This window comes from Mytilus galloprovincialis, chromosome 10, assembly GCF_965363235.1.
Source record: "Mytilus galloprovincialis chromosome 10, xbMytGall1.hap1.1, whole genome shotgun sequence".
Lineage (NCBI taxonomy): Eukaryota > Metazoa > Mollusca > Bivalvia > Mytilida > Mytilidae > Mytilus > Mytilus galloprovincialis.
This window is the reverse complement of record NC_134847.1, coordinates 36,531,311-36,556,993: the sequence shown is the minus strand read 5'-3', so window position 1 is coordinate 36,556,993 and position 25,683 is coordinate 36,531,311. Positions and strand designations below refer to the sequence as shown.

General features: G+C 33.0%; 1 protein-coding gene across 1 annotated transcript in view; it reads left to right on the top strand.

Moving 5' to 3' along the window:
• The window catches only part of LOC143047472 (uncharacterized), a 37,966-nt gene extending 28,187 nt beyond the window's left edge, over positions 1-9,779 (top strand). Inside the window, exons 7-9 of the mRNA XM_076220529.1 lie at positions 6,377-6,465; positions 8,703-8,813; positions 9,398-9,779. Coding sequence (XP_076076644.1) covers positions 6,377-6,465; positions 8,703-8,813; positions 9,398-9,574 — 377 coding nt within the window. The 3' untranslated portion in view covers positions 9,575-9,779. The remainder of the gene's footprint in view (positions 1-6,376; positions 6,466-8,702; positions 8,814-9,397) is intronic.
• The last annotated feature ends 15,904 nt before the right edge of the window (positions 9,780-25,683 follow it).

Sequence of the window (25,683 nt, the reverse complement as noted above, 5' to 3'; positions counted from 1 at the left end):
CCATTAAGAAGTTGTGTATTAAAAACCTGTGTATGCTGCCTTGAGTATTCATTTATCTAAATGCAGATTAAGCAGTTATAGAATAATCTTGGCTAATAGTGCTAATAGTGTTTTAGCTAAAAACTTGCCTCCCACCGACCCCTCCTTTCACCTTCAATATTGCCATGACAGGGGAAGCAATCTCAGCATTATGTTTATTGATTTCATTTATGAAATTTTATCACTGGTTGTTTCAAAAATTTCACTCATCCCCCAAGAATTTCTGGGGATAAACTGTCAAATTTCATACAAATTCATTCCAACACCAATTCAACATCAACACTACTAGGCTTCCTCATAGCCTCCTTACAGGCTTCCTCATTGTCTAATTATAGGCTTCCTCATAGCCTCATAGGCATGATAGCCTCTAGGAATGATAGCCTCATAGGCTTCCTGATAGCCTCATGCATTTATTTTGAACCATCGTTCCAATTGGATTGGTGTGATGTCAAGCCAGGGGTCTATACTTTGCTACTTTTCAGTATGCACATAGCTAGGCTCTTGGTTTAGGCATGGAGCAAAAAATTAAATTTTTTAGCTGAGTAGTTTCCCCAAGGGCCAAATTATAATTGTGATGTATATATATAAAATAAAAGTTGCAATTAAATTATGATTTATGTTTAATTCAAACATGGATACCAATGGCATTGCTACACAGTATTTCCCAGGAGTTTATTTACAAGATAGGTGATAGCAGGAAAAATTAGGTTGATAATAATGTGAGCACTAAATCCTTAATTTTACATATCATGAGTTCAAACAGTGTGTTCTGAAAGAAATCAGGGGTAATTAAATTATTTAAATTACTATGAAATTAATATGAACTCATTATGTGTGACTTTGAGGATTTTGTTCACTGACACATTTATTAGCAAAATTAAAATATAGGGCCGAAAGTTAGATCAGGATGGTTTAATTGTCAGGTCAAAGAATTTGCAAGAAGATATGAGGTTGGATGTTTGCTCAGGTGTTAACACACATTTCCCTATTACATAACAGATTACCACAGAAAAGATACAGTATAAACAAAAGACAATTAAAATAAGATTAGAACAGCATCACATCAAACAGAAATAAATTTACCCTAAAAAATATTTACAAAGAATCAGAACACAATGCAAACATGGAACAAATGACAATTAAACATATTCAGGATCATTTCTGAGAATTTTGTATAAATAGGTACTTATATGTTATATAAGTTATGTTTATACATAATTTGATTTTAATTACTCAGTAGTTATTATTTTAGGATTTTCCCAGGATGTGTATTTTCTTTGCTGTTGAGATGAAACAGATTTATTATCATATGTCAATCAGTTAGATATGAAGTTTATCACATGTTCTTAGCAGGAGGTCTAATTTCATCAGTTCCAATACAAATATACATGTCTTGTTAATTAGTGACCACTTGTGGCATTTGGCTTCCTTTGTCCTTTGTTTCTTGATACATTAATCTGGGTGCAGTTTTAACTCCTCCCACTTAGGAGTATCCCATTAAGAAGTTGTGTATTAAAAACCTGTGTATGCTGCCTTGAGTATTCATTTATCTAAATGCAGATTAAGCAGTTATAGAATAATCTTGGCTAATAGTGCTAATAGTGTTTTAGCTAAAAACTTGCCTCCCACCGACCCCTCCTTTCACCTTCAATATTGCCATGACAGGGGAAGCAATCTCAGCATTATGTTTATTGATTTCATTTATGAAATTTTATCACTGGTTGTTTCAAAAATTTCACTCATCCCCCAAGAATTTCTGGGGATAAACTGTCAAATTTCATACAAATTCATTCCAACACCAATTCAACATCAACACTACTAGGCTTCCTCATAGCCTCCTTACAGGCTTCCTCATTGTCTCAGTATAGGCTTCCTCATAGCCTCATAGGCATGATAGCCTCTAGGAATGATAGCCTCATAGGCTTCCTGATAGCCTCATGCATTTATTTTGAACCATCGTTCCAATTGGATTGGTGTGATGTCAAGCCAGGGGTCTATACTTTGCTACTTTTCAGTATGCACATAGCTAGGCTCTTGGTTTAGGCATGGAGCAAAAAATTAAATTTTTTAGCTGAGTAGTTTCCCCAAGGGCCAAATTATAATTGTGATGTATATATATAAAATAAAAGTTGCAATTAAATTATGATTTATGTTTAATTCAAACATGGATACCAATGGCATTGCTACACAGTATTTCCCAGGAGTTTATTTACAAGATAGGTGATAGCAGGAAAAATTAGGTTGATAATAATGTGAGCACTAAATCCTTAATTTTACATATCATGAGTTCAAACAGTGTGTTCTGAAAGAAATCAGGGGTAATTAAATTATTTAAATTACTATGAAATTAATATGAACTCATTATGTGTGACTTTGAGGATTTTGTTCACTGACACATTTATTAGCAAAATTAAAATATAGGGCCGAAAGTTAGATCAGGATGGTTTAATTGTCAGGTCAAAGAATTTGCAAGAAGATATGAGGTTGGATGTTTGCTCAGGTGTTAACACACATTTCCCTATTACATAACAGATTACCACAGAAAAGATACAGTATAAACAAAAGACAATTAGGCTATCATTCCTAGAGGCTATCATGCCTATGAGGCTATGAGGAAGCCTATAATGAGACAATGAGGAAGCCTGTAAGGAGGCTATGAGGAAGCCTAGTAGTGTTGATGTTGAATTGGTGTTGGAATGAATTTGTATGAAATTTGACAGTTTATCCCCAGAAATTCTTGGGGGATGAGTGAAATTTTTGAAACAACCAGTGATAAAATTTCATAAATGAAATCAATAAACATAATGCTGAGATTGCTTCCCCTGTCATGGCAATATTGAAGGTAAAAGGAGGGGTCGGTGGGAGGCAAGTTTTTAGCTAAAACACTATTAGCACTATTAGCCAAGATTATTCTATAACTGCTTAATCTGCATTTAGATAAATGAATACTCAAGGCAGCATACACAGGTTTTTAATACACAACTTCTTAATGGGATACTCCTAAGTGGGAGGAGTTAAAACTGCACCCAGATTAATGTATCAAGAAACAAAGGACAAAGGAAGCCAAATGCCACAAGTGGTCACTAATTAACAAGACATGTATATTTGTATTGGAACTGATGAAATTAGACCTCCTGCTAAGAACATGTGATAAACTTCATATCTAACTGATTGACATATGATAATAAATCTGTTTCATCTCAACAGCAAAGAAAATACACATCCTGGGAAAATCCTAAAATAATAACTACTGAGTAATTAAAATCAAATTATGTATAAACATAACTTATATAACATATAAGTACCTATTTATACAAAATTCTCAGAAATGATCCTGAATATGTTTAATTGTCATTTGTTCCATGTTTGCATTGTGTTCTGATTCTTTGTAAATATTTTTTAGGGTAAATTTATTTCTGTTTGATGTGATGCTGTTCTAATCTTATTTTAATTGTCTTTTGTTTATACTGTATCTTTTCTGTGGTAATCTGTTATGTAATAGGGAAATGTGTGTTAACACCTGAGCAAACATCCAACCTCATATCTTCTTGCAAATTCTTTGACCTGACAATTAAACCATCCTGATCTAACTTTCGGCCCTATATTTTAATTTTGCTAATAAATGTGTCAGTGAACAAAATCCTCAAAGTCACACATAATGAGTTCATATTAATTTCATAGTAATTTAAATAATTTAATTACCCTGATTTCTTTCAGAACACACTGTTTGAACTCATGATATGTAAAATTAAGGATTTAGTGCTCACATTATTATCAACCTAATTTTTCCTGCTATCACCTATCTTGTAAATAAACTCCTGGGAAATACTGTGTAGCAATGCCATTGGTATCCATGTTTGAATTAAACATAAATCATAATTTAATTGCAACTTTTATTTTATATATATACATCACAATTATAATTTGGCCCTTGGGGAAACTACTCAGCTAAAAAATTTAATTTTTTGCTCCATGCCTAAACCAAGAGCCTAGCTATGTGCATACTGAAAAGTAGCAAAGTATAGACCCCTGGCTTGACATCACACCAATCCAATTGGAACGATGGTTCAAAATAAATGCATGAGGCTATCAGGAAGCCTATGAGGCTATCATTCCTAGAGGCTATCATGCCTATGAGGCTATGAGGAAGCCTATAATTAGACAATGAGGAAGCCTGTAAGGAGGCTATGAGGAAGCCTAGTAGTGTTGATGTTGAATTGGTGTTGGAATGAATTTGTATGAAATTTGACAGTTTATCCCCAGAAATTCTTGGGGGATGAGTGAAATTTTTGAAACAACCAGTGATAAAATTTCATAAATGGCCATAACACAGATGGTAACAGCTGAGTGTCCCCAAGGATTTGTGAGGTTAGGGAGGGGGTACCTTCAATAAAGCCATGAAATAAAAAAAAAATAAAAAAATAATAAAAATGATAAATGTTATCACATAATAATACACAATATCAAAATCAATTGTCAAACAAAAACAATATCATCTAGAATCTCTGTAAAAAACATGCGTATGGAATATTTGAAAATGAGCATGCCCTTAAATTGCATTTATCCTGATTTAGAGTAATTTCTCGCAATTTGATTGGCTTATATTGTCCTAATAAATTTCAGTACATTTTTTTTATTACGTCAATACGAATTATCTCCCTTATTACGTCAATTGGAATTATCTCCCTTATACCATTGACCTAATAAAAAATTTTAAAAAAAAGATTTGCTTTATAGTTCTAATATTTTAAATTTTTAACAGGTTTAAATTAAATATCTTAAATATATTTGGTTGATTATTGTACAAATATTGAATTTGAATATAATAATATGTAATATAACAAAATCAGGATAAATTCGTTTCACAGTGTTCAATTGTCCTAATACGGAATTTATCGGGTAATAAAATTCATATCGGGTTTGGCTTTGCCTCACCCGATATGAATTTTATTGACCCGATAAATTCCTGTATTAGGACAATTGCACACTGTGTAACTAATAGTATCTCTGAAACAAAAGCATTTAAAGCAAATATGACAAGGGGTAAAAATGTCCATCAGATTAACATCTATCTGCTCTCAAATTTTTGGTTATTTTAAGGAAATTTTGCAGTTTTTGGTTATTACCTTAGATATCATTATAGTATCTGATAATATCTAATATCTAATACTATTAGTTATGTTTTAATTTTATTTCATGTGATTAACAAAGCATCAGTAAATACAGGGTCTTGAGAGCCTCTAGTTTATTATGATTCCAGAAAATCATTTATAACCTTAACTTTTTTTGTGTGTTTTCATTTTGCAGGTACTTGATAAAAAACATGTAATTTTGAAGATAATTATAATCTTATATAAAATCAGTGGCGGATCCAGGGGGGGGGGGGGTTTCCGGGGGTGCGCACCCCCCCTTTATTTTTGCCGATCAATGCATTTGTATCGGGACATATGTTTTGCACCCCCCCCCCCCCTTTGCCCTGGGTTAGCACCCCCCCTTTCGAAAATTCCTGCATCTGCCCCTGAAAATTGCATATGGCTAAAAGTTATTTGAAAAACAATGTGTTTAACATATTTCAAGTTGAGGTAATACATCCTTTTCATTTGCTTAATTTACTGTTAAGGGGGTACCTAACACTACAGGGAGATAACTCTGTAAAATCAGCTAAACGTTTTAATTACGTTCTGTTGTTAAGGGAACATTAAGCTTCTCAATGATCAAAATTAGTGTTTGTCAAACTGCTATATAACCAGTGTAATTTTTTTGATAAATTGGTTGGATCAATTTTTTTAAAATTTTTATATTTTTTTCAAAGGGTCAAAGTAAATATTTTGTCAAAATTTAATGAAAATTAAACGAGCCAAATAAATTTTAGTCAAGGTGTTGGGTACCACCTTAAAGGATGGTAAGAAATCCTGTAAGATGAAGACACATCGAAAGCAAACATTATTTTTCCATAGAGAATATCGAATAGTGATTGCTTAAAAATTAATAAGTTAAAAAATTGTCAATTTGGACTGTTGCCTCAAGACACATCAAAGCGTTTCTTTTTTTCATTACACTCATATTGAATTTTGAAACAACCTCATATACTAAACTTAGGGCTTGAAACATCACCTGTTATTAAATGCTGAAGTTAAAATGAGGCTTGACATTTTCAGAATTCCTATGGTCATGTAGAATCAGTGAGTTTGTATGCCACACTGTAGGAAAATGTGCAAACTGTAGCAAAATCAAATATCTAGAATTATGCCGGTTTTTTTCAATCCACAAAAAATAATACCCACTAAATGTTAAGGAGAGTACTTTAGTGTTGTTTTTATTTTCTTTTTGTTCACAGTTATGAAAGAAGGACAAGTAAGATGTGGTGAACATTCAGATTATGGCTCTTTGACTTTGTTATTCCAAGATCAGATTGGTGGGTTAGAGGTGAGAATTCATAATTTTTTTGGGGGGTAAACTAAAGATTGCATGAAATGCAATCAAAACTGTACATTACTAACTTGATATCTAAATTTTCCAAGGCTTATTGCTACCTTTTTAATACACAAAATATAGTGCATTCTATCCATGAAAATTGTCAGAAATTTATGGATGTAATATTTATATAGGTAGATAGTTTCGCTTGTCAAGAAAAACTTTTCCAAGGTGCATCTGTTCAGCAATTTAAATAATGTCATTGTTAAAGTCATCTTTGAAAATTAGAATTATCTCCCATTGTCCAGAGTTGTAGTTGAAACACCCACAACCAATGCTTTATAAAATGAAATATTTAACTTTTCTTCATGCCGATAAATTAAAGCAATCTTTACCATTCACTAAAATTAAGAAAGGAAATGGGGAACGTGTCAAAGCGACAACAACCTGACCATAGAGCAGACAACAGCCAAAGGTCACCAATGGGTCTTCAATGGAGCGAGAAACTCCCGTACCCGTAGGCGTCCTTCAACTGGCCCCTTAAAAAAAATGTATATTAGTACAGTGATAATGGACGTCATACTAAACTCTGAATTATACACAAGAAACTAAAATTAAAAATCAAACAAGACTAACAAAGGCCAAAGGCTCCTTACTTGGGATGACACAAAATTGTGGCGGGGTTAAACATGTTTATGAGATCTAAACCCTCCCGCTATACCTCTAGCCAATGTAGAAAAGTAAACGCATAACAATACACACATTAAAATTCAGTTCAAGAGAAGTCCAAGTCCGATGTCAGAAGATGAATACAAGAACTTTGATTATCTTATAGTCAATGAGATCCATATATTTAAAGTTTAATACAGGTCAAAACATAAACAAGACGGTGACTGTTGTAAAATTAATATTCCATTTAGTATTCAATTTGGAAGCACTAGGGTTTCATTATATCTTTGCTGTAGATTGTGTTTAATAACCAGAGTTCGATACAATCAAGTAAAAAAAGCATTAAAAATATTTGTAAATCTAGATTTTAAAACCATGTAATTCTTGAACAAGAAATAGTAAAATCAATGGACTATTTTCAGAATTTTGACTTCAGGTTCTATAATTTTCGATACATTTTTTGTGTAGGTCACCTACTCTGTGTTTAGGACATTCTTGTACTTGGTCAATTAGGAGCAACCAAAGGAAGTAAAATCAAATATATAATCAGTGCGACTTAGGAGGAAAGTTTACTGTTTTGTTTTCAGATTATTAATTTATAGGTATAGGAAGATGTGGTATGAGTATAGAAAGCATTTAAAAGTATACTTTCCCTTAAAATTTTACCTATTGAAATCTTGAATTTACTTATTTGCGTTGTTCTTGCTTGACCTGGCTAGTACCAGGATGTCCTACCACAGAGAATGTAACCTCTTGCTTGACTGAGTACCAAGGTGTCCTACCACAGAGAAGGTAACATGTCAAAATAACACATATTCTGAAGTCAAAAGTAGGTAATAAGCAAAATGGTCTATTAGTTATCATCCTTTTCATTTTCACAAGGCAAAAGTTATTAGAAAAGTATTTGCAATATTTTTTACATTTTTGCTTCATATTGTCATGTTGATAGTAAGTATGCAAGAAATTATCTAATTAATCTAATTAAAATTTTCCAGTTCTGATATGTGGCTATGATTTGATTTTTATTAGGCGTAATTGTTTTTCTAATGATTTTACAAATAAAATCATGACCCCGTAACCACGGCCTTCGGTTACAAATCTGTTGTCAGGAAAAATGAAAAGATACACAATATAAAAAAGAAGATGTGGTATGATTGCCAATGAGACAACTATCCACAAAAGACCAAATTGACACAGACATTAACAACTATAGGTCACCGTACGGCCTTCAACAATGAGCAAAGCCCATACCGCATAGTCAGCTATAAAAGGCCCCGATAAGACAATGTATTTCAATTCAAACGAGAAAACTAACGGCCTTATTTATGTAAAAAAATGAACGAAAAACAAATATATGTAACACATAAACAAACGACAACCACTGAATTACAGGCTCCTGACTTGGGACAGGCACAAACATAAATAATGTGGCGGGGTTAACATGTTAGCAGGATCCCAACCCTCCCCTAACCTGGGACAATGGTATAACAGTACAACATAAGAACGAACTACAAAAATCAGTTGAAAAAGGCTTAACTCATCAGATGGACAAAAATACAAGTGGACAATTCTATTTTAAGGTTATGAACTGTGAAGACCAGTATGTACCTGCCACCCCAATACCAGGCACTGTTGTTGTCAATGTTGGTGACCTGATGCAAAGATGGACAGCTGATAAATTGAAGGCAACCGTAAGAACTTACATTAGAATTATACTTTCAAAAATAGAAGAATTAAATGAGGTAGTAGTGATCCAGGGGGAGGGTTCTGGGGGTTGAAAACACCCCTTTTTGGGACTATCAATGCATTTGAATGGGGACAGAAGGTTGAAATCACCCTTTCATCCTGGGTTGGGAACCCCCTTTTTGAAAAACGCTGGAGCTGCCCCTGGGTAGCATTTAACCAATACATGTTTCACAACTTTTTTTTACGAACAGATTTACCTTTACATGCATGTATAACCATGTTCATAAGTTGTGAAAATAGTCAGGTTTAAATAGTCTTGTGTATACAGCTGTTGAACTGATATACTAGTAGATGTTGAATAAAATGTCATTCATGTCTTATTTAAAATTTTTAAGATAAGCTCAAGAAGCAAGTTAATTTTTTTTAAGCTACTCTTTTCACTAAAAAATCTTTCAATTGAAATCAATTGTAAAGTACTCTAAAATGAGTTTTTGTAGACTTAAGATATTTTAGTGAAAAGAGCTGCAAAACAGTGACTTTCACTATTTGAAACTTATTTTTACACTGATCTAAAATTTATTCTTTTCAGAAACACCGAGTGCTGAATCCAAGTAATGAACAACAGAGAAGGCAGAATAGACAATCAATGGCATTTTTTGTTCATCCAGACGATAAATTAATGATTGAATGTTTAGACAAATCAAATAAATATGAACCTATCAGTAGCATTGACTACCTGAATTCAAGATTTAAAGCAACATACTGAAATGTACCATAATACATATTATATATGTGATTTATTCTTATTTATCAATCATATATTTTAATTTTTAACATTTGACTTATAATGGTTTACTTTTACAAATTGTGACTTGGATGGAGAGTTGTCTCATTGGCACTCATATCACTTCGTCTTGTATCTATATGAATGTATTAGATGTAAGCCTCTCATATAAAAGTAATATATTTTTTGTTTCTCTTGATCTGTAAAAGAGCAATCATTTTGTTAACAGGAAAAGTGTTTCAAATTCCAGATGTAGTAACACTTTAATATGAGTTGATTTGTAGTAATGGATTTGGAAAAAAATCTTAATTGCATCTATTTTTCTGTCACCAAATTGATACCTTTTCACTGCTTTTGTACGGCAAAAGGAATAACTAATTTGATAAAATAAAAATTCCTTATTAGTACTGTAACGTTTAAGATAAGTTGAGATCTGCAAGTGCTATTTTATGTAGTGTTGTGGTGCCTGGTACAAATGTCACAGTATGTGAGACATAGATATTACTTTCCAGCAGAGGCAGCTTAAACTATTTGTTCAATGCTTTATATTTCAGAAGGTAGCTTATTTTTTATATCCAGATACCTTGTCTTGTGAAATTATTGACCTACTATGAGATAAAGAGTAATCTTATTTAGCATATGGGCTCTTTGCAATGTCTTCATGTCTGTTAGTCAGAGTACACCTGACATGGTCCAAGACCACAATTGTCGTCCCTTGATTTTTGTTGTACACAAATATAGTCCCTAGTTTTGACAGTGGTTTACTTGCCAATATTTTTTATACCCCTTCCAAATTCATTTCTCTATGTTTATGCCTCAAATTGCAAGAAGGGGGTTAAAATTACACTGTAAAAAAATTTTGGTTCAGAATTTTAAAGGAAAGTAGTGATTTGGTCCAGCTGAAAAAAGTTTAAAATTAGCATTTCGGAAGCTGTCAAAAGATTTCAAGACGCCCTAAACATATAAAATTGTCCATATTTTGAGTTAGAGCCGATGAAGTTTTCTATAATTTTGATATAATTTGTCCCAAAAGTAGTACAACACTGTAAAAATTTCATTGAGAAAGCGCAGGTGGGATATTTTTAATTTTCATTTATGTTCTAAAAGAAATGCATTACGAATTAATTGTGGTCTTGGACCTAAGAGGTGAAATCTGGAAATATAGAATCTGTACTTTGGCAACTTCACTAAATGATTTGATGGTGTCAATTATTTGTCAAATAGCATGAAACTAAAGGATTTAAACTTTTATTTTATAGAATTTCTGCAAAAATGACCAATTTTGGTATTTTATGGTCAAAATAGGCAATTTATAGCTTTTTCAATGTTGATGCATAAATAGCATCCTGACTTACTATCTGACAGGTTTTCATGTGTCAATATTTGTGTTTCTATGCCTTTATCTAGTTCTATTACTTATTTATGAACTCTGAATATAGAAAAGAAGATTATCTCAGACAATATGTGCAAAATGTGTTGTATAAATGACCCTTGTCTAACGCCCTGTTTGGATGTCAGACAAAAGTGGGGATCTTGGTACATAAAAGTGGAAGTCCATAATATAGACCTCACTAAATTTGTATAAAAATCACTTTACAATGTCTATTGTACCTGTTTCATTTCACATAATGTCTTTCTTTTCTTCTGTAGGATAGCAAGTGGTTCAAATATAAGCCTGTTGAGACTAAAATTGCATGCAATTTTTTCACTAAAAAGGCAAAAATCTTTGTATCAGACCATACTGTCTCCAAAAAACTTTAAATGCAAGAGTCTTTTTGTGCTCAGATTTGTTGTATTATGTCACATGAGTATAGAAATGATAAAAAAAGACACCATTTTTTATTTCTTATAGCCTCAATATGCATTTTTTAATGTAAATATGTCTACATGTCAGTTTGCAGAGATTATTTCCAAATTCCCAAAACATTATAAATCACTTCACATCAAATAAATCAAACTTGTTTGGGTAATTTTATGTGACAAAATATATCTCCATTATGATAAAACTTGTATTTATTTACGATTATAGTTATGTGGTTAATTTATTGAGCAGTTCTGAAAGCGTTTCAGTCAGATGCTACCAAACATGACACAATCCAGAAATGACTCAAAGTCTAGCAGAGTCCGAGGTTTTGTCAATTGTATACTAAAGAGCCTATGAGATTCATTTCCCGTTAGATATACTGCTGCCAGCTTAATGATAAGTTTTTGTGTTACGGTCTGTTTTTCAATAACTTTATTAAATCAACTAGTGAACTATATATTTGAAGAATGGGATGCATTTAAAGTGTATATGTCTGTCTGGCATTTATCATCTGACCGTGACCTCATTTTCATGGTTCATTGGTCAATGTTATTTTTTTATAGTTTAATGTTAACTCTACTTCATTTTCATGGTTTATTAATCAATTTTAAGCTTTTGTGATTTGGTCGGATTTAAAGTACTATAAGCAATAGGTCAGATATATTTGGTGTATGGTATGGTCATAAGGTGTATATGTATGTCTGGCAGGTATCCTCTGACCTTGACCTCATGGTTCATTGGCCAATATTAATTAGTATTACTTGATTTATGCACTTGACTGGGCAGGGTTTAACTAGTTAGCTCATCATAGACCAGTCCATCTATAGAAAGGTGTTTTGGGATTAACTCTATCAATGAAGTGTCCAGTTATTGTCATTGATCCGGTTAAAAATGTGAACACTACATTTACAGAAATGTATGTAAAGTAAATAGTGAGACATAGCCATTATAACACGGAGTTTAAGAACACGTTATAAGTGTCACATTATGGAAATTGTCGGTATGAAAGTATAACTCTGACGACGGCAAATGCAAAATAGAAATCTGATGTACAGTAGTTGTCGTCTGTTTATGTATGTAGTTCATACGTGTTTCTCGTGTCTCGGTTTTATATAGATTAAATGGTTGGTTTTCCCGTTTGAATGGTTTTACACTGGTAATAGTTGGGGCCCTTTATAGCTTGCTGTTCGGTGTGAGCCAATTAAGGCTCCGTGTTGAAGGCCGTACCTTGACGACCAATAATGGTTGACTTTTATAAATTGTTACTTAAATGGAGAGTTGTCTCATTGGCACTCATACCACATCTTCCTATATCTACATATGTCGTAATTTTATAGCGTATTTTTTTTGTAATTTGTTTATTTTTGACATAAAGACAGAAAACAATCAAGCAGGATTACACACCTGTACAGTTTCAAGTATGGTCTTAAAGATATTATTATTATATGACAACTCTAAATAGCAAGACATACAACAAAATATAACTATAATTTTCGTACCAGTTATAAAATATTTAAATCACCTAGGACAGATTGTAATGGCAACCATTTTTTATCTATATATTCTTTTTGTGTAGGCGATAAGAAATTTACTGTATGTTGTTCTATTCTTATACAGTATTTTAAATATGCAATACTACCTTTCACAGAAGGTTTTTCTCCTGAGGTTTTACAGCTATAAGGCCAATTAAAATTAATTGATAGATTTTCATCCCCGCCCGCCCCTCTGAAATCTTCCCGCCCCGATTTTTTTTATTTTTGAAAAAATTACGATTTCCGGATTTTGTTCATTTCCGTTACCGGTAACCGTCGATAATTTCGTTTCAATCAAACTTCCTGTTTCACAATTTCGGTTTTCGTATCCAGGTGTAATGATAAGTCGTTATCCTAAGGCTATTTTTTTCTTATTTTTTCTGTACACTTAGCTTTCATTTTTTATTACCATGCATTGTCAAGCTTGGTAACTCATAATTATTTGTCAGTAACTAAAAATGTACGATGCTGTCCCATACTGAACCCACTGACCTTGTTTGTTTACATTTAAATTTCAATGGCGTCAAAATCACGTGATGTCAATTCGTTCTACCCAATCAAATTGTTCTACTGTCCATTAGGGGATTTTCCAGTCTACGGCAATTACGTTATTTCTTTGTGGGATATTGCTTCAAAATAGTTTGCAATAATTTTGGGTTTTATTCAACAGGAAAACTCTTTTTTTGCCATCCCTTTTGACATCATGGAATTCTGTATGAATATTTATCTACAGTCATGATGGTCAGAATATCGATCTTTTTATAATGAATAAAAAGAAAATTCTATGAAAAATAAATGTAAATTATTTTTCATTAACCTACTCTATATTCCTGTACAAAATTATGGCATGGGCATCGTTTTTTCAATTAGTTTTCCATTCATTTTGGTTGGGCTTTTTTCGCGGGAAAATCGCGAAAGACGTAAGGAGCATGTCATTTTAAAATTCCTAAAAATACGATTTGCTTGACCTGTATTGCCTGCCACAAGATTGATGACGCTGAACGGAATGTACAGAAAGCAATGGAGGCCGGAAGTGGGATTTTGTGAAGTTCTAGAATGTTTTTAGACATTCGGAAGTCAGGATTGAAACGGACATTAGAAATTTGGCATTTTTTAGCAATAATTGAGAACAACAATGAAAACTTACCTTCAGAAATGTTGTTTTATTCAAAAGTGCAGAAAAAACGTATTCTACATTTTTTTTCTACGCCGGAAGTAGCGTAGTGACGTCAATGCGGAGTTTCCCCGTGTGTTAAGTTCAAACACAAATACCTAACGAACTGACAAGATGAACGATTTTAGACTACGGTAGGATATTTCTTAGAGTATTCTTACTAAATTATTAAGTCGATATATTCTGCTGATCTATGATAACAACATCATTTACCGAGAATAGAGATTGATTACGAGAAAGGCATGAAATATTCGGGTTACGAGTAATACGCTGTGTCCAAGAACGCAAATCGCCGTATGTCACAAATGTTTGTGATTTAATAGAACACCTTGGATTTTATTATATTTATACAATAACTTTGTGTCAAGAAATTTGGACTGTGAATGAAACCCAAAAGCGTAAGAATCGTGGAACACATTGCTACAAAAAATCATGACTGGAATAAAGGAATTGACACAAACATGAACTTGTTAGATTGGTGACCGTATATTGAGTTCAGAAAGTCGACACACATACGCATTTTTAATTTATCAATTTATCGCAAGCCCTTAGATTTAGATTTAGCCATGCCTTTCGATTTTTGTAGACAAACAGCAAACATCATCTGTCCCAATACCCACAATAGTCATTAAACAACTTTGTGTTCTACATTGTAATTATATTCGCATCTTGCATATTTAAAAGGACCAATCTTATTTTTCAACACTGTTTGAGTTTTCATTTTATTCTGTACTTATAATACTTGTGTTGTATACCAATGCATTTGCTTCATTTTATTAGGACAACAAACGATTGCTTAAAAAGCAAAATAAAGTTGGTGTAGGTAGTCCAACTGAAGAGAGCATTTCTCCATGTTTCTGCTGTTTACTATATAAAATAGGTTTCTAAAGCCGCAATTACATGAAGAACAGTGGTGGCCATTCAGAGATATGTATTTAAAGTATTTTGATGTTGGATGTGTACGGATTGATAGTTTAGTGTTAGATGCATGATTTTTTTTATTAGTTGTTAGTGGCTTTGAACTAGCTGTCAGATAACTGCGAGTACTCTCAGATCTGTTCCTAGTGTCTTTTTGTTATCGGGATCATAAATGAGACCGTTAGTTTTCTCTTTTGAATTGTTTTACATTGTCATATCGGGCCTTTTAAAGCTGACTATGCGGTATGGGCTTTGCTCATTGTTGAAGGCCGTACAGTGACCTATAGTTGTTAATGTATGTGTCATTTTTGGTTTCTTGTGGACAGTTGTCTCATTGGCAATCATACCAAATCTTCTTTTTTATATTAAGCATTTGAAAAATCATACAAAATACCTTATGCATGTATTTACATGATATAAGCTTATTATTACACTTGCATATATGAATAACACGTGACAAGAAGGTTTCATATGAAATAAAATTTAAAAAATAAAATCCTCCCACCCGCCCCATTTTTTTTAAAAATTTGGATGAAAATCTACTAATTAATTTTAGTTGGCCTAAATATAAAATTTTAAAATCAACATTATATGTTGTACTACATTATATGGGTCAAAAATTTCCCAAATACCAAAAATAACATCTTTTGCCTCTACATGTTTAAGGCTAAATCCACATTTTAATAATAAATCTTGAAGTGCTATCAAAATATTTTTGCTATATATACAATCTCAAAAAATATGCAATAAGCCTTCTTTGGTTTCAGTGCAAAAAGTGCACAGTTCTGTTTCTATTAAACCACATTTATAAAGAAAAGAGTTTGTGTATACAATTCTATGTAATAACTTGAATTGAAAATTTTGAAGTTGAGTGTTTAGCGTATTGATGTACCCTTTTATTCCCTTTATTTCGAATGGGTTTTTGTTATTGGGCTAGGGGCAGTAGGATAAGTTGCATAGCGTACTTCAACCCTATTGATTTCCTTTATTGGACAGCAAGAAGAATTTGCTTCAAAAAATATTAAAGATTTTGCATTTTAGATGCAACGAAAGGAAATTAAAAGGTTTGAGTAACAAATGCAAATACATCACAACCAGAATTATCAGAATATCTTCCGTTCAATATCATATATTTATGTATTGTCGAACATTCTTCTCTCTTTCTCTCTGTTATATTTTGTTTTGTGTGTGGAACGAGTTGGATGGTGACATTGTCTCTCTTTTTTATTGTCCCGTATCATATTCTTTTGCAAAATAGTTTGATGACACTGATAGGTGACTACATCCGTTCAAATAGACTGTCCTTATGCAAATCTAAACGACAGCTCCTCCCGATCAGTTGAAATATCATTTGTAATAATTGTGTGTAGGTCTGTTTTCAAGTATTTTAAGCAATATGTCAACTATATTTTGTTATGGAATGGTTGTAAGGTTTTATGTACCGTATCTGTTAGACATCAACTAACCTTCCATTTTCATGGTTCATCGGTTTGAAGTTTTTTGTGTTTTGGTCGGTTTTTAAGTATTTTAATCAAAAGGTCAACTATACTGGATGAATGGACTGGTTTTACATTGTCTGTCTGGCAAGTTTCATCTTGCCTCGACCTAATTTTCATGGTTCAGTGGTCAATGTTATCTTTTTATCTGTTAATAAGACAATAATAATTATTATTTGTTTGTTTTTTTAAATTTGTAAGGTGTAAATGTGTAAGCATTTATCTCCTCTCAGTTTCTGTGATTTAACCTTTACCTTTTAGACTTTCAACTTAAATACAAATGTTAATAAAGCAGGCGAGACATCTCAGCGTCTGCACTCTTTGGTACAATGTACGTTTTTGTCGAGCCTGCAACTTTTGTCGCAGAAAGCTCGACATAGGGATAGTGATCCGGCGGCGGCTACTTGCGGTCGCGTAAGCTAAGTTCTTAAAAGCTTTATATTTTAGATGGTGGCAGACCTGGATACAATCTAATTAAAAACCGATCTCTCATCGCTCCTGTTTCTGATATGTCGCGTGGGAGATCTAACGAAACCCGCTTTGAGGTCACATGTGAGTGACCTCGTAGGTGTGTCTTTTTCGACCAATGAAATTGAGTCTTCCACGATCTTGGAAGTTTAACGTAAGGCAAAGGGATGTAACTCATTTCATTTACGACGAAATCGTCAGTCAAAATAATTCATAAACTTTTTTGATTGGCTTATTAATAGGTCGTCAACTCATTTGCATATCTTTATAAATTCATGACTTTTAGTTCACTCACATGTGACCTCAAAGCCGGTTTCGTTAGATCTCCCACGCGACATATCAGAAACAGGAGCGATGAGAGATCGGTTTTTAATTAGATTGACCTGGATACTTCATACTTTGTATATAGATGCCTCATGTTACGAAGTTTCCGTCAGTCACATGTCCAATGTCCTTGACCTCAATTTAAAGGTTCAGTGACTACTTGAAAAAAAAAAGTAAAGATTTTTTGTTAAATTCTCTCTTTTTATAAGTAATAGGATAACTATATTTGGTGTGTGCGTACCTTGCAAAGTCTTCCTGCCAGTCAGACAGTTTTTACTTGACCTCGACCTTTCATGGATCAGTGATCAGTTTTGATGGCCAAGTCCTTATCTTGGATACTATAAGCAATAGGTCTAGAAAATTCGGTGTATGTCTGTAAGATGTACATGTCCAACTGGCAGGTGTCATATGACCTTGACCTCATTTTCATGGTTCAGTGGTTATAGTTAAGTTTTGAGTTTTGGGCTTTTTTATGCCCCACCTACGATAGTAGAGGGGAATTATGTTTTTTTGGTCTGTGCCTCCGTTCGTTCGTCCCGCTTGGGATAACACAATATTTTATCCATGGAAAATTGAAATTAACTTGACTATACTGACAAATAAGACAAGTCATGTGAAATGTACCGAAAACACAGAATCCAAATCACAAACAATACGACATAACACATCATCCAAACAAAAACACAACATAAATATCATATTTAAAAAAAATACATGAATGTACATATGTGGGGTGTATGAATTCCGAGACACTCGGCAAAACCTTGATATTTGGGAAAAGTTCACGTTCGTTACTTGGAAAACAGACGACAGTGATGTTAAACCACAATCTTAAGAGGTGGCTAAAATGTCATTAGTTAGGGTAGACATTATCACATCGTATAGATTAACCAATTCGTGATGGTGGCTTTATGGAGTTTTATTTTTAATCTTTCCTCCTCATAACTCTGTTGGAGCAGTTTCTGTTCGTGGAGCACACTCATGTATATGAAGTCAGTGTAGTGTAAACATGCACGGAAAAACGTATCAATTGAGATATTTAAACACTATACGAGGGGGCTGATGGTGTGTTACTGCTGAAAAATGGGAAATTAAAAACTTGAAAGTTAAATCATCCCGTTTGTCATAGATTTTAGAGTGAAGTCGTCCCGTCTGTCAATATTGAAAAAAAATCAAGGTATGACGCAGTCCTTCTGATACAAGAAGTATCCTTTATTTCAATTTGACTAGGATATAGGAGATGCAAGTATACTGACTGAAATACAGATTATTAAATGATAGGATATCATCAATATGTTTGAAAGTAAAATTAACGGTTTTTGCAAGGTGATTGGTTTTGTCTACTTGAAGGTTCTAAATTTAGTACTGCAACTGACATCGAAAAAGACGCTGTAGTTAACGAGTTTAATGGTCCGGAATAACACACGGCTGCAAATTGTTTTAAATGATAGAATAATATCTATATTTTAATTTCCGTCGGGTCGTAAAAAGTTTCTATGGTCACATTTTTGTATTTTATCCCTTTAATGGGGGTACCCCTCAATTTACGGTTTTGGGTAGTTACCTTAAAATCCAAAAATATATTTTTTGGTTAAATTTCCGGCTATTTTCTTAAATATTTTCTATGCACATATCATCAAGGATCATCGGAATGATCAAGACATAAATATAATACCATCTCCAAGTAAAACTTTCAAACTTAAAGTTGGCTAATTTTTTAGATAGAAATTAAACGCGTTTTTCTTTGAAAACGAGAAAACATATGATTCAAAAACAGTATTTGACATTTGAGAGGACAAAACATATTATTGCGATACTGCATGCAAATTTTGTTGGGCAAATTCCAAACAATTTTGTCAAAAACTCAAAAATAAAAACATCATTTGTACCTTTTTTTAATTACGGAAATTTCCTATCCGTCAATCAGCTCCACCATTTATTTTTTCCTTTACAATCAATTTGATAGTTTCGATGTGATTATGTAGATTTTGTAGGAGAAGTTAATTTATTTTTGAGTGATTTGAATATATATAGTAGTTCTTTCGTGTATTTTCTGTAAAAAAGTTATATTTTTGTTAATAAAATTTTGACTATATATAAAAGTTAACCAAATCCTTCGGATAAGAGGTTTTTCCGGATAATGACTATAGTTGACATTGTGTGAAAATACATTGTATGTCAATGTTTAACCTCAGAGCAATTAATATGCATGCAAGTGGTCGGGGGAAAAGTGCTATTGAAGTTTCACAGAGATTTGGTGTGTGACAAGGTGATGCTAAAACCAACTTCTCTTGATATTCTGCTTTCCGTGGGCGATTCATCAGTGATGTTATGAGACTTGCACCAGAAGGCAAACTTTGTGTGCATTTTTAAATTAGATTAATTGATTGATTGTTGGTTGCTTAACGTCCAGTGGCAAATATTTCATGCATGTTCAGGATGAGAACTAGTTAACAATAAAAACAATAGGTAGGTTTTGTCATAATAGAGGCCATTCGGGATGATGATCGGGAAAATTTAGACTGCCAATGGAAAATGATGGTATATTGGATTGGGACAGAAATTGTCCATTGCAACATGCCACCTACGGACCCCTCAAAGAGATGATGCAAGGATTTTTAACGTGCAAAGAACGTGACACTCCCTTTACACGAGGCATCGGATTTAACGTCCCCATTCTGACCGGACGTGACTGCGAACTTGATACATCCCGCACAGCCAAACGGACGCCCCACTTCGTTTTACTGCCGGTCGGGGGAAGACCGAGTGACCATATTTCGTTTCCCCAGTCACCCTTGGGGAACTTTAAATTAGAAACAACAGAAATCTATATGTAGGACTCAAATCTATGGTGGGTTCCAAATCTATGGCAGATTCCTAATCTATGGTAAATGTGACGTCATGCCATCCCAAATCTATGGCAGATTTTTTACAATCCTAATCTATGGTAAGTTTTGTAGTTTCCTAATTTATGGCAGATTTTTATTGTTTCAAAATCTATGGCAATTTTTTGCAAATGGAAAACAATTAATGGAGTACATTTTCGACCAATGCCTTGTCTTAAGAAAGAGGAAATATACGACAACGGGAACATGTCTATAAACGTTTGTGAAATAAACATTCCATAATGTCAACTTAAAAAAGTCATAAATTATAAATTCATAAACCTTAATACAGACTTCAAGATGAAATGATGTGCTCTGTAAAAAATTTTTAAAAAATTTAATCTGTGCATGGTATCTGTTTAATCCATTCATTAAACCAACTAATAAGTCGTTTAACAAAGAAGAAGACCGCTTTTTGTATAAAAAAAATAATAAAAAAATAAAAAATAAAAAAAAAGTACAGTTTCAATTTTGAAATAATATGTATTTCAGCGATATCGTTAATTCATCTTTTTTATTTGATGTGGATTTAAATCAAATTTGTATCCGGTAATTTGATCTTTGACATAATAAACTTTGCCAGCCGTAGACCGTAGAATACTACCAGAACTCCTTTTAAAAATATGCGATACTAAATAAAAATAGCGGTGCCCTTATCCAATTAGACAACTGTCCACAACGCAGGCATTGACCGGTACAGCACATCTTGTCCCTCTTCGGAAAAGTAGGTCATATTTTCCTTTAAACCACCGGCAAATTTTTGTCAGGAAAATAATATTTATTTCAGCGATATCGTTAATTCATCTTTTTTATTTGATGTGGATTTAAATCAAATTTGTATCCGGTAATTTGATCTTTCAATTTATAAACTTTTCCAGCCGTAAACCGTAGACGACTACTACCAAAATCATTTTCAAAAATATCCGACACTGAAAATAGCGGTGACCTAATCACGGGCATTGACCGGTACAGCACATCTTGTCCCTCTTCGGAATAGTAGGTCACATCTTCCTTTAAACCACCAGCAAATTTTTGTCAAGAAAATAACTTCATCTTGAATGGTGTTCAAGTCTATGGGTTCCGACATCGTTAGAGGCGGCGAAGATGTAATATGGCGTTATTCAATTGTGACGTTATATGTTACTCTTTGCAGATCTGCCATAGATTTGGAGAAAACAAAAATCTGCCATAGATTTGAGTTGTTTGGCGTTTGTAACGTCACGTTTACCATAGATTAGGAATCTGCCATAGATTTGGAACCCGCCATAGATTTGAGTCCTACATATATATGTGATCAAACTAATCGACATGTATCCTCACAACCTGACACTTTTATACGATCTCGCGCTCAGTTTCTTCCTTGTAGTTTGGATATGAAAACAGGGTTTTTATGTAAAAGAAAAACCTTTAAAAAAAAACCAGAAAACTACGCAAAACTGAGTCCTTTAAACGTGTTGACAGTCTTTTAAGTTGTGCTTATTAATGTGAGTAATCATTTATCCATGCATAACCAAGTACTTATTGAAGTCAACACCTGTGCAATTAAGTGAAACAGTTACTGAAAAATTAGAATTTGAACTTGCTGTCAGTTCATTTATAACGATTGTTAGTGATGTGATTTGTTCTTCCATAAGAAAAAGCCTTTCTCATGTAGCACATCCTCTATATATACCGATCAATTTTATCCAAGATTGTCTCTGATGCTTACCAAACTGCCAAACTCCAGAACTAACTAGATATTGTGACACTTTACAATTCAGACACAGTGGGGCCAAGGGATATGAAATATAGAGTTTAGCTCTGAACTCAATTTAGGGGATGCCATATCTGCTGCAGGAAAATTGAAGTCTTTGTTAAGACTTTCAGAATTCACCAAGGTGTGTCTGAAAATATCAAGGATACATTAAAAGAAGAACAATTACTTCACCCTGCCACCAGTGCTCTTATGATCTATGTCCTCGTTTTGGTATTTCTATGGAAATGATGCCCGCATAGCTTGTTAATAGATATAGGAAGATGTGATATGTGTGCCAATGCTACCATTAAAGTCACGGTCCGGTCTTCAACACGGAGCCTAGGCTCAAAAATTCATTTGTTAGTTAATTGATGAAAAATAACACAAAGGCGCTTCTGAACCGTATATTGTCCCTAAAAATCAAAAATTCGTAAACGTATGGCCATTACAAAATCAATCGTTTCTGTAGCAACATTCGCCCCATTACATTTGGGATTGGCAGTGCAGATACATCATGCATATGCATATGGGAATATGGGTCACGAACATTGATCGAAACTTTGTACTCACATTTCTTTTGTGTTTCCTATGCAAAGGTAAGACTATATCTGACGAGTTTGACCGAATCATGACGGTATTTACGATCCAGATAGCATTTGTACTCAAAAACTGTGTTTGCTTTGAACAAACTCTGTCCTGCGCCTAACTTGTTCTTATAAAAAAGGGACCTCGCATTCGCCTCGGGTGACTATAGTATATTTTGTGTTATAACTGCTCTGTCCAGACTTTGCAAAAACACAATATGTATTTATCTATAACTAGATACTAATTTTCACAAAATACACAACCTTTAAGATGCAAAATTAAAAACACTGTTTCAGCGCTTGAATTTTGTTTTTTTCAAAGATAGAAAAAATATTGAAATAATTTGATAAAGTGGTGTTTTAAACTTTAGAAAATAATGTTGTAATATACTATAGTGAAATACTATACACAATATGAAAGTTTATGGGTGTGAAAAGGTCAAGGCCACTTTATCTTTTGTTATGTCTTAAATGGAAAAAAATCAGAAGGTTCCAAATCAACGCCATTTTGTAATGGCAGCTCTTCATATAAGTAGTCAAATTTGTCGTTTTAACATCGTTTATATCATATGCTTATGATTAAATCGTTTTTGTAGCATTCTATTGAATAAATATCAGAATATTTCTCCTTTTTGTCCTTGTGGTTGAAATATTGAAATTTTTAGGTCTGACCTTTGACCTCAATTTCACAAAATTGTGACCACTGCGGATTTTTACGACCCAACTTTTCTTATTGTACACGTTTTCCTCTTTCCATCGATATATAATTTAGGTGTGTGTTCTTCCGGACCATTAATGTTTTAAAAAATGAACTCTGGTTGCAGTACTAATTCTGCTTCATACGAGTACAAAAAAAAATTATAGTTAATATCGACATTGACTGACAATCACTTCGCTTTTCGATCGTGCTCACGGGTCTTTTGTTAATATGAGGCAGGCATTTCCTGTAAATGGGGACGAAGTCTGTATGAATTATTTTTTGTAACTTAAATATTTGTGAAAAAAGAAACGGAAATACCGTAACGTTTCCGATTTTGGTTCTGTTGTTAGGGATTTTAGTTGTGACGTTATTTAAGTTATGACGTCATATGCAATGTAAACAAAGAAGCGCTATCATCAGGTAACGTTTTTTCATATCAAGGAATATTAAAAATGAAATTGGTATTGCGTCTCGTCCTATTTTATACTAGACTGATAAATATATATTTTACTCAAAGTTTCATACAAACGAGACCGGAAAAAGGAAGTACATAGTAGATTTCTGCGCAGATCCGGAAATTCAAAAACACGACAAAAAAAAATTGGACGATTTTGAGTTCATTAGTACAATGAAAATATCGAATTTTCCCGATTTTTTTTTCTTTTTTTTTATTGAATTTTCTACTGTTATTGGGGACTTCGTCCCCATATAAATATTACTTGAAGAAACTTGCGTTTGGAATAAAATGTTTTTAAGCCGGATATTTATTAGGAGTTCATTTGTTAGTTCATGAATCTGAAGTCATTATAACTGATAACTAGATTTAACATTAATTGTGCTGATGGAAAATCTTCAATCAATTGAAGGGATAGTATATCAAAGAAATCAAATGTGTTTAATCCTAGTCAATCCGACAGACAACTAGATACCATAAACATACTATGTATACACAGTCAATTTAGAGTCTGAGCTTGATTTGCTATATGATATAAAATCCAAACTGACGAAAAAGGATCATTTATTCAAAATCATAAAATGCAAAAAATACATTTTGCAAATAAAACATTTCACATAAAAGTACATATTTAATATGAAATAATAATACATAATTAATACGAAATTACATCAACTAATATCAAATCAATTGAATAAATGACAAACAGAGCAAAGGTGGGGAGAAAAATTTGTCTCATAAATAAACATCTACTTCATATGATAATTTTAAGTGAGATATGTGGTTGGGAATTTTTAACAAATTGTTTGATAAGAATCACAAGTTATAAATGCTAATGATAAAAGGAAGTGACCACAACGCATCTACACGTGAACTCGTGCCGACCCCGCAAAGATCATTGACCAATAAGAAAGATATGAAATCAAATCATGCATTGGTCATAGGTTAAATTTCTTTGCACGTGGAAACCTGTTATCTAATTTCAAAATTGTTTCTAATCCGAACAAAACCAGTCATTATATTACGCTCCCGATCGATCACTACATAACCTCTGGAGGACTATGACCGCAAGGGGCGCTGTAAATATTCGAGTAAGAATTGCTCGTTAAATTAAGTAGGACACTCTGACCCTTTGACTAGACTAGAGACATCATAAATGTACAGTATAGATAGCTCTGTAACAAGCAATTAAACCAGAACTATCTTCTTTGCTGTCTTAGATTATTTTATTCAGCTTAATTTTTAATTAGCAAATAAAATTAGTTTTAAGACAGACAGCTGGATACCATAAACACACTATGTATACACAGGCCAGAGTATGAGCTTGATTTGCTTTATGATATAAAAAAACTAAACTGACGAAGAAAGGTCATTTATTCAAAATTATAAATTGCAGAAAATACATTTTGCAAATAAAAAAAAAAAAGGCATAAAAGTTCATATCTAATATGAAATAATAATACATAATTAATACGAAATTACACCAACTAATATCATTTCAATTGAATGAATGCCAAAGAATAGCAAAGTTGGGGTAAAAATCTGACACACATTTACTCTTAGGCTGAAAGAGGGGATCCGAAATCCACTCTTAGGCTGCAAGAGTGGAATCCCCACCCGAGGACTCTTGCGATGTGAATACAATTTATATACAACTTGAACAAAAAACAAGCATGACATTCACATACATGTACACCAAAAAATAACACTTTATTTATAAGTAAAACGTTTCCACATTTAGCAAAATATTAAAAGTTCATATGATCATATACAAAGCTATTACTTTTAAAGTATTTTTTACTGATTAAAATGATTAATGATGTAAATCTTATTCTGGTTAGGACCACAGCAATAAAAAACAGACAGTTAGTACATTAATTGACCGAAACTGTATCTTTAATCTTAAATCTTCAAACAAAATGAAAGAACATTTTTACGAAGCCCTGGTATAATAATAATAGACGAATTCCTAATGGGATTTTTTTTTATTATGTTTTTTTCATGTTTTTAAAGTTTT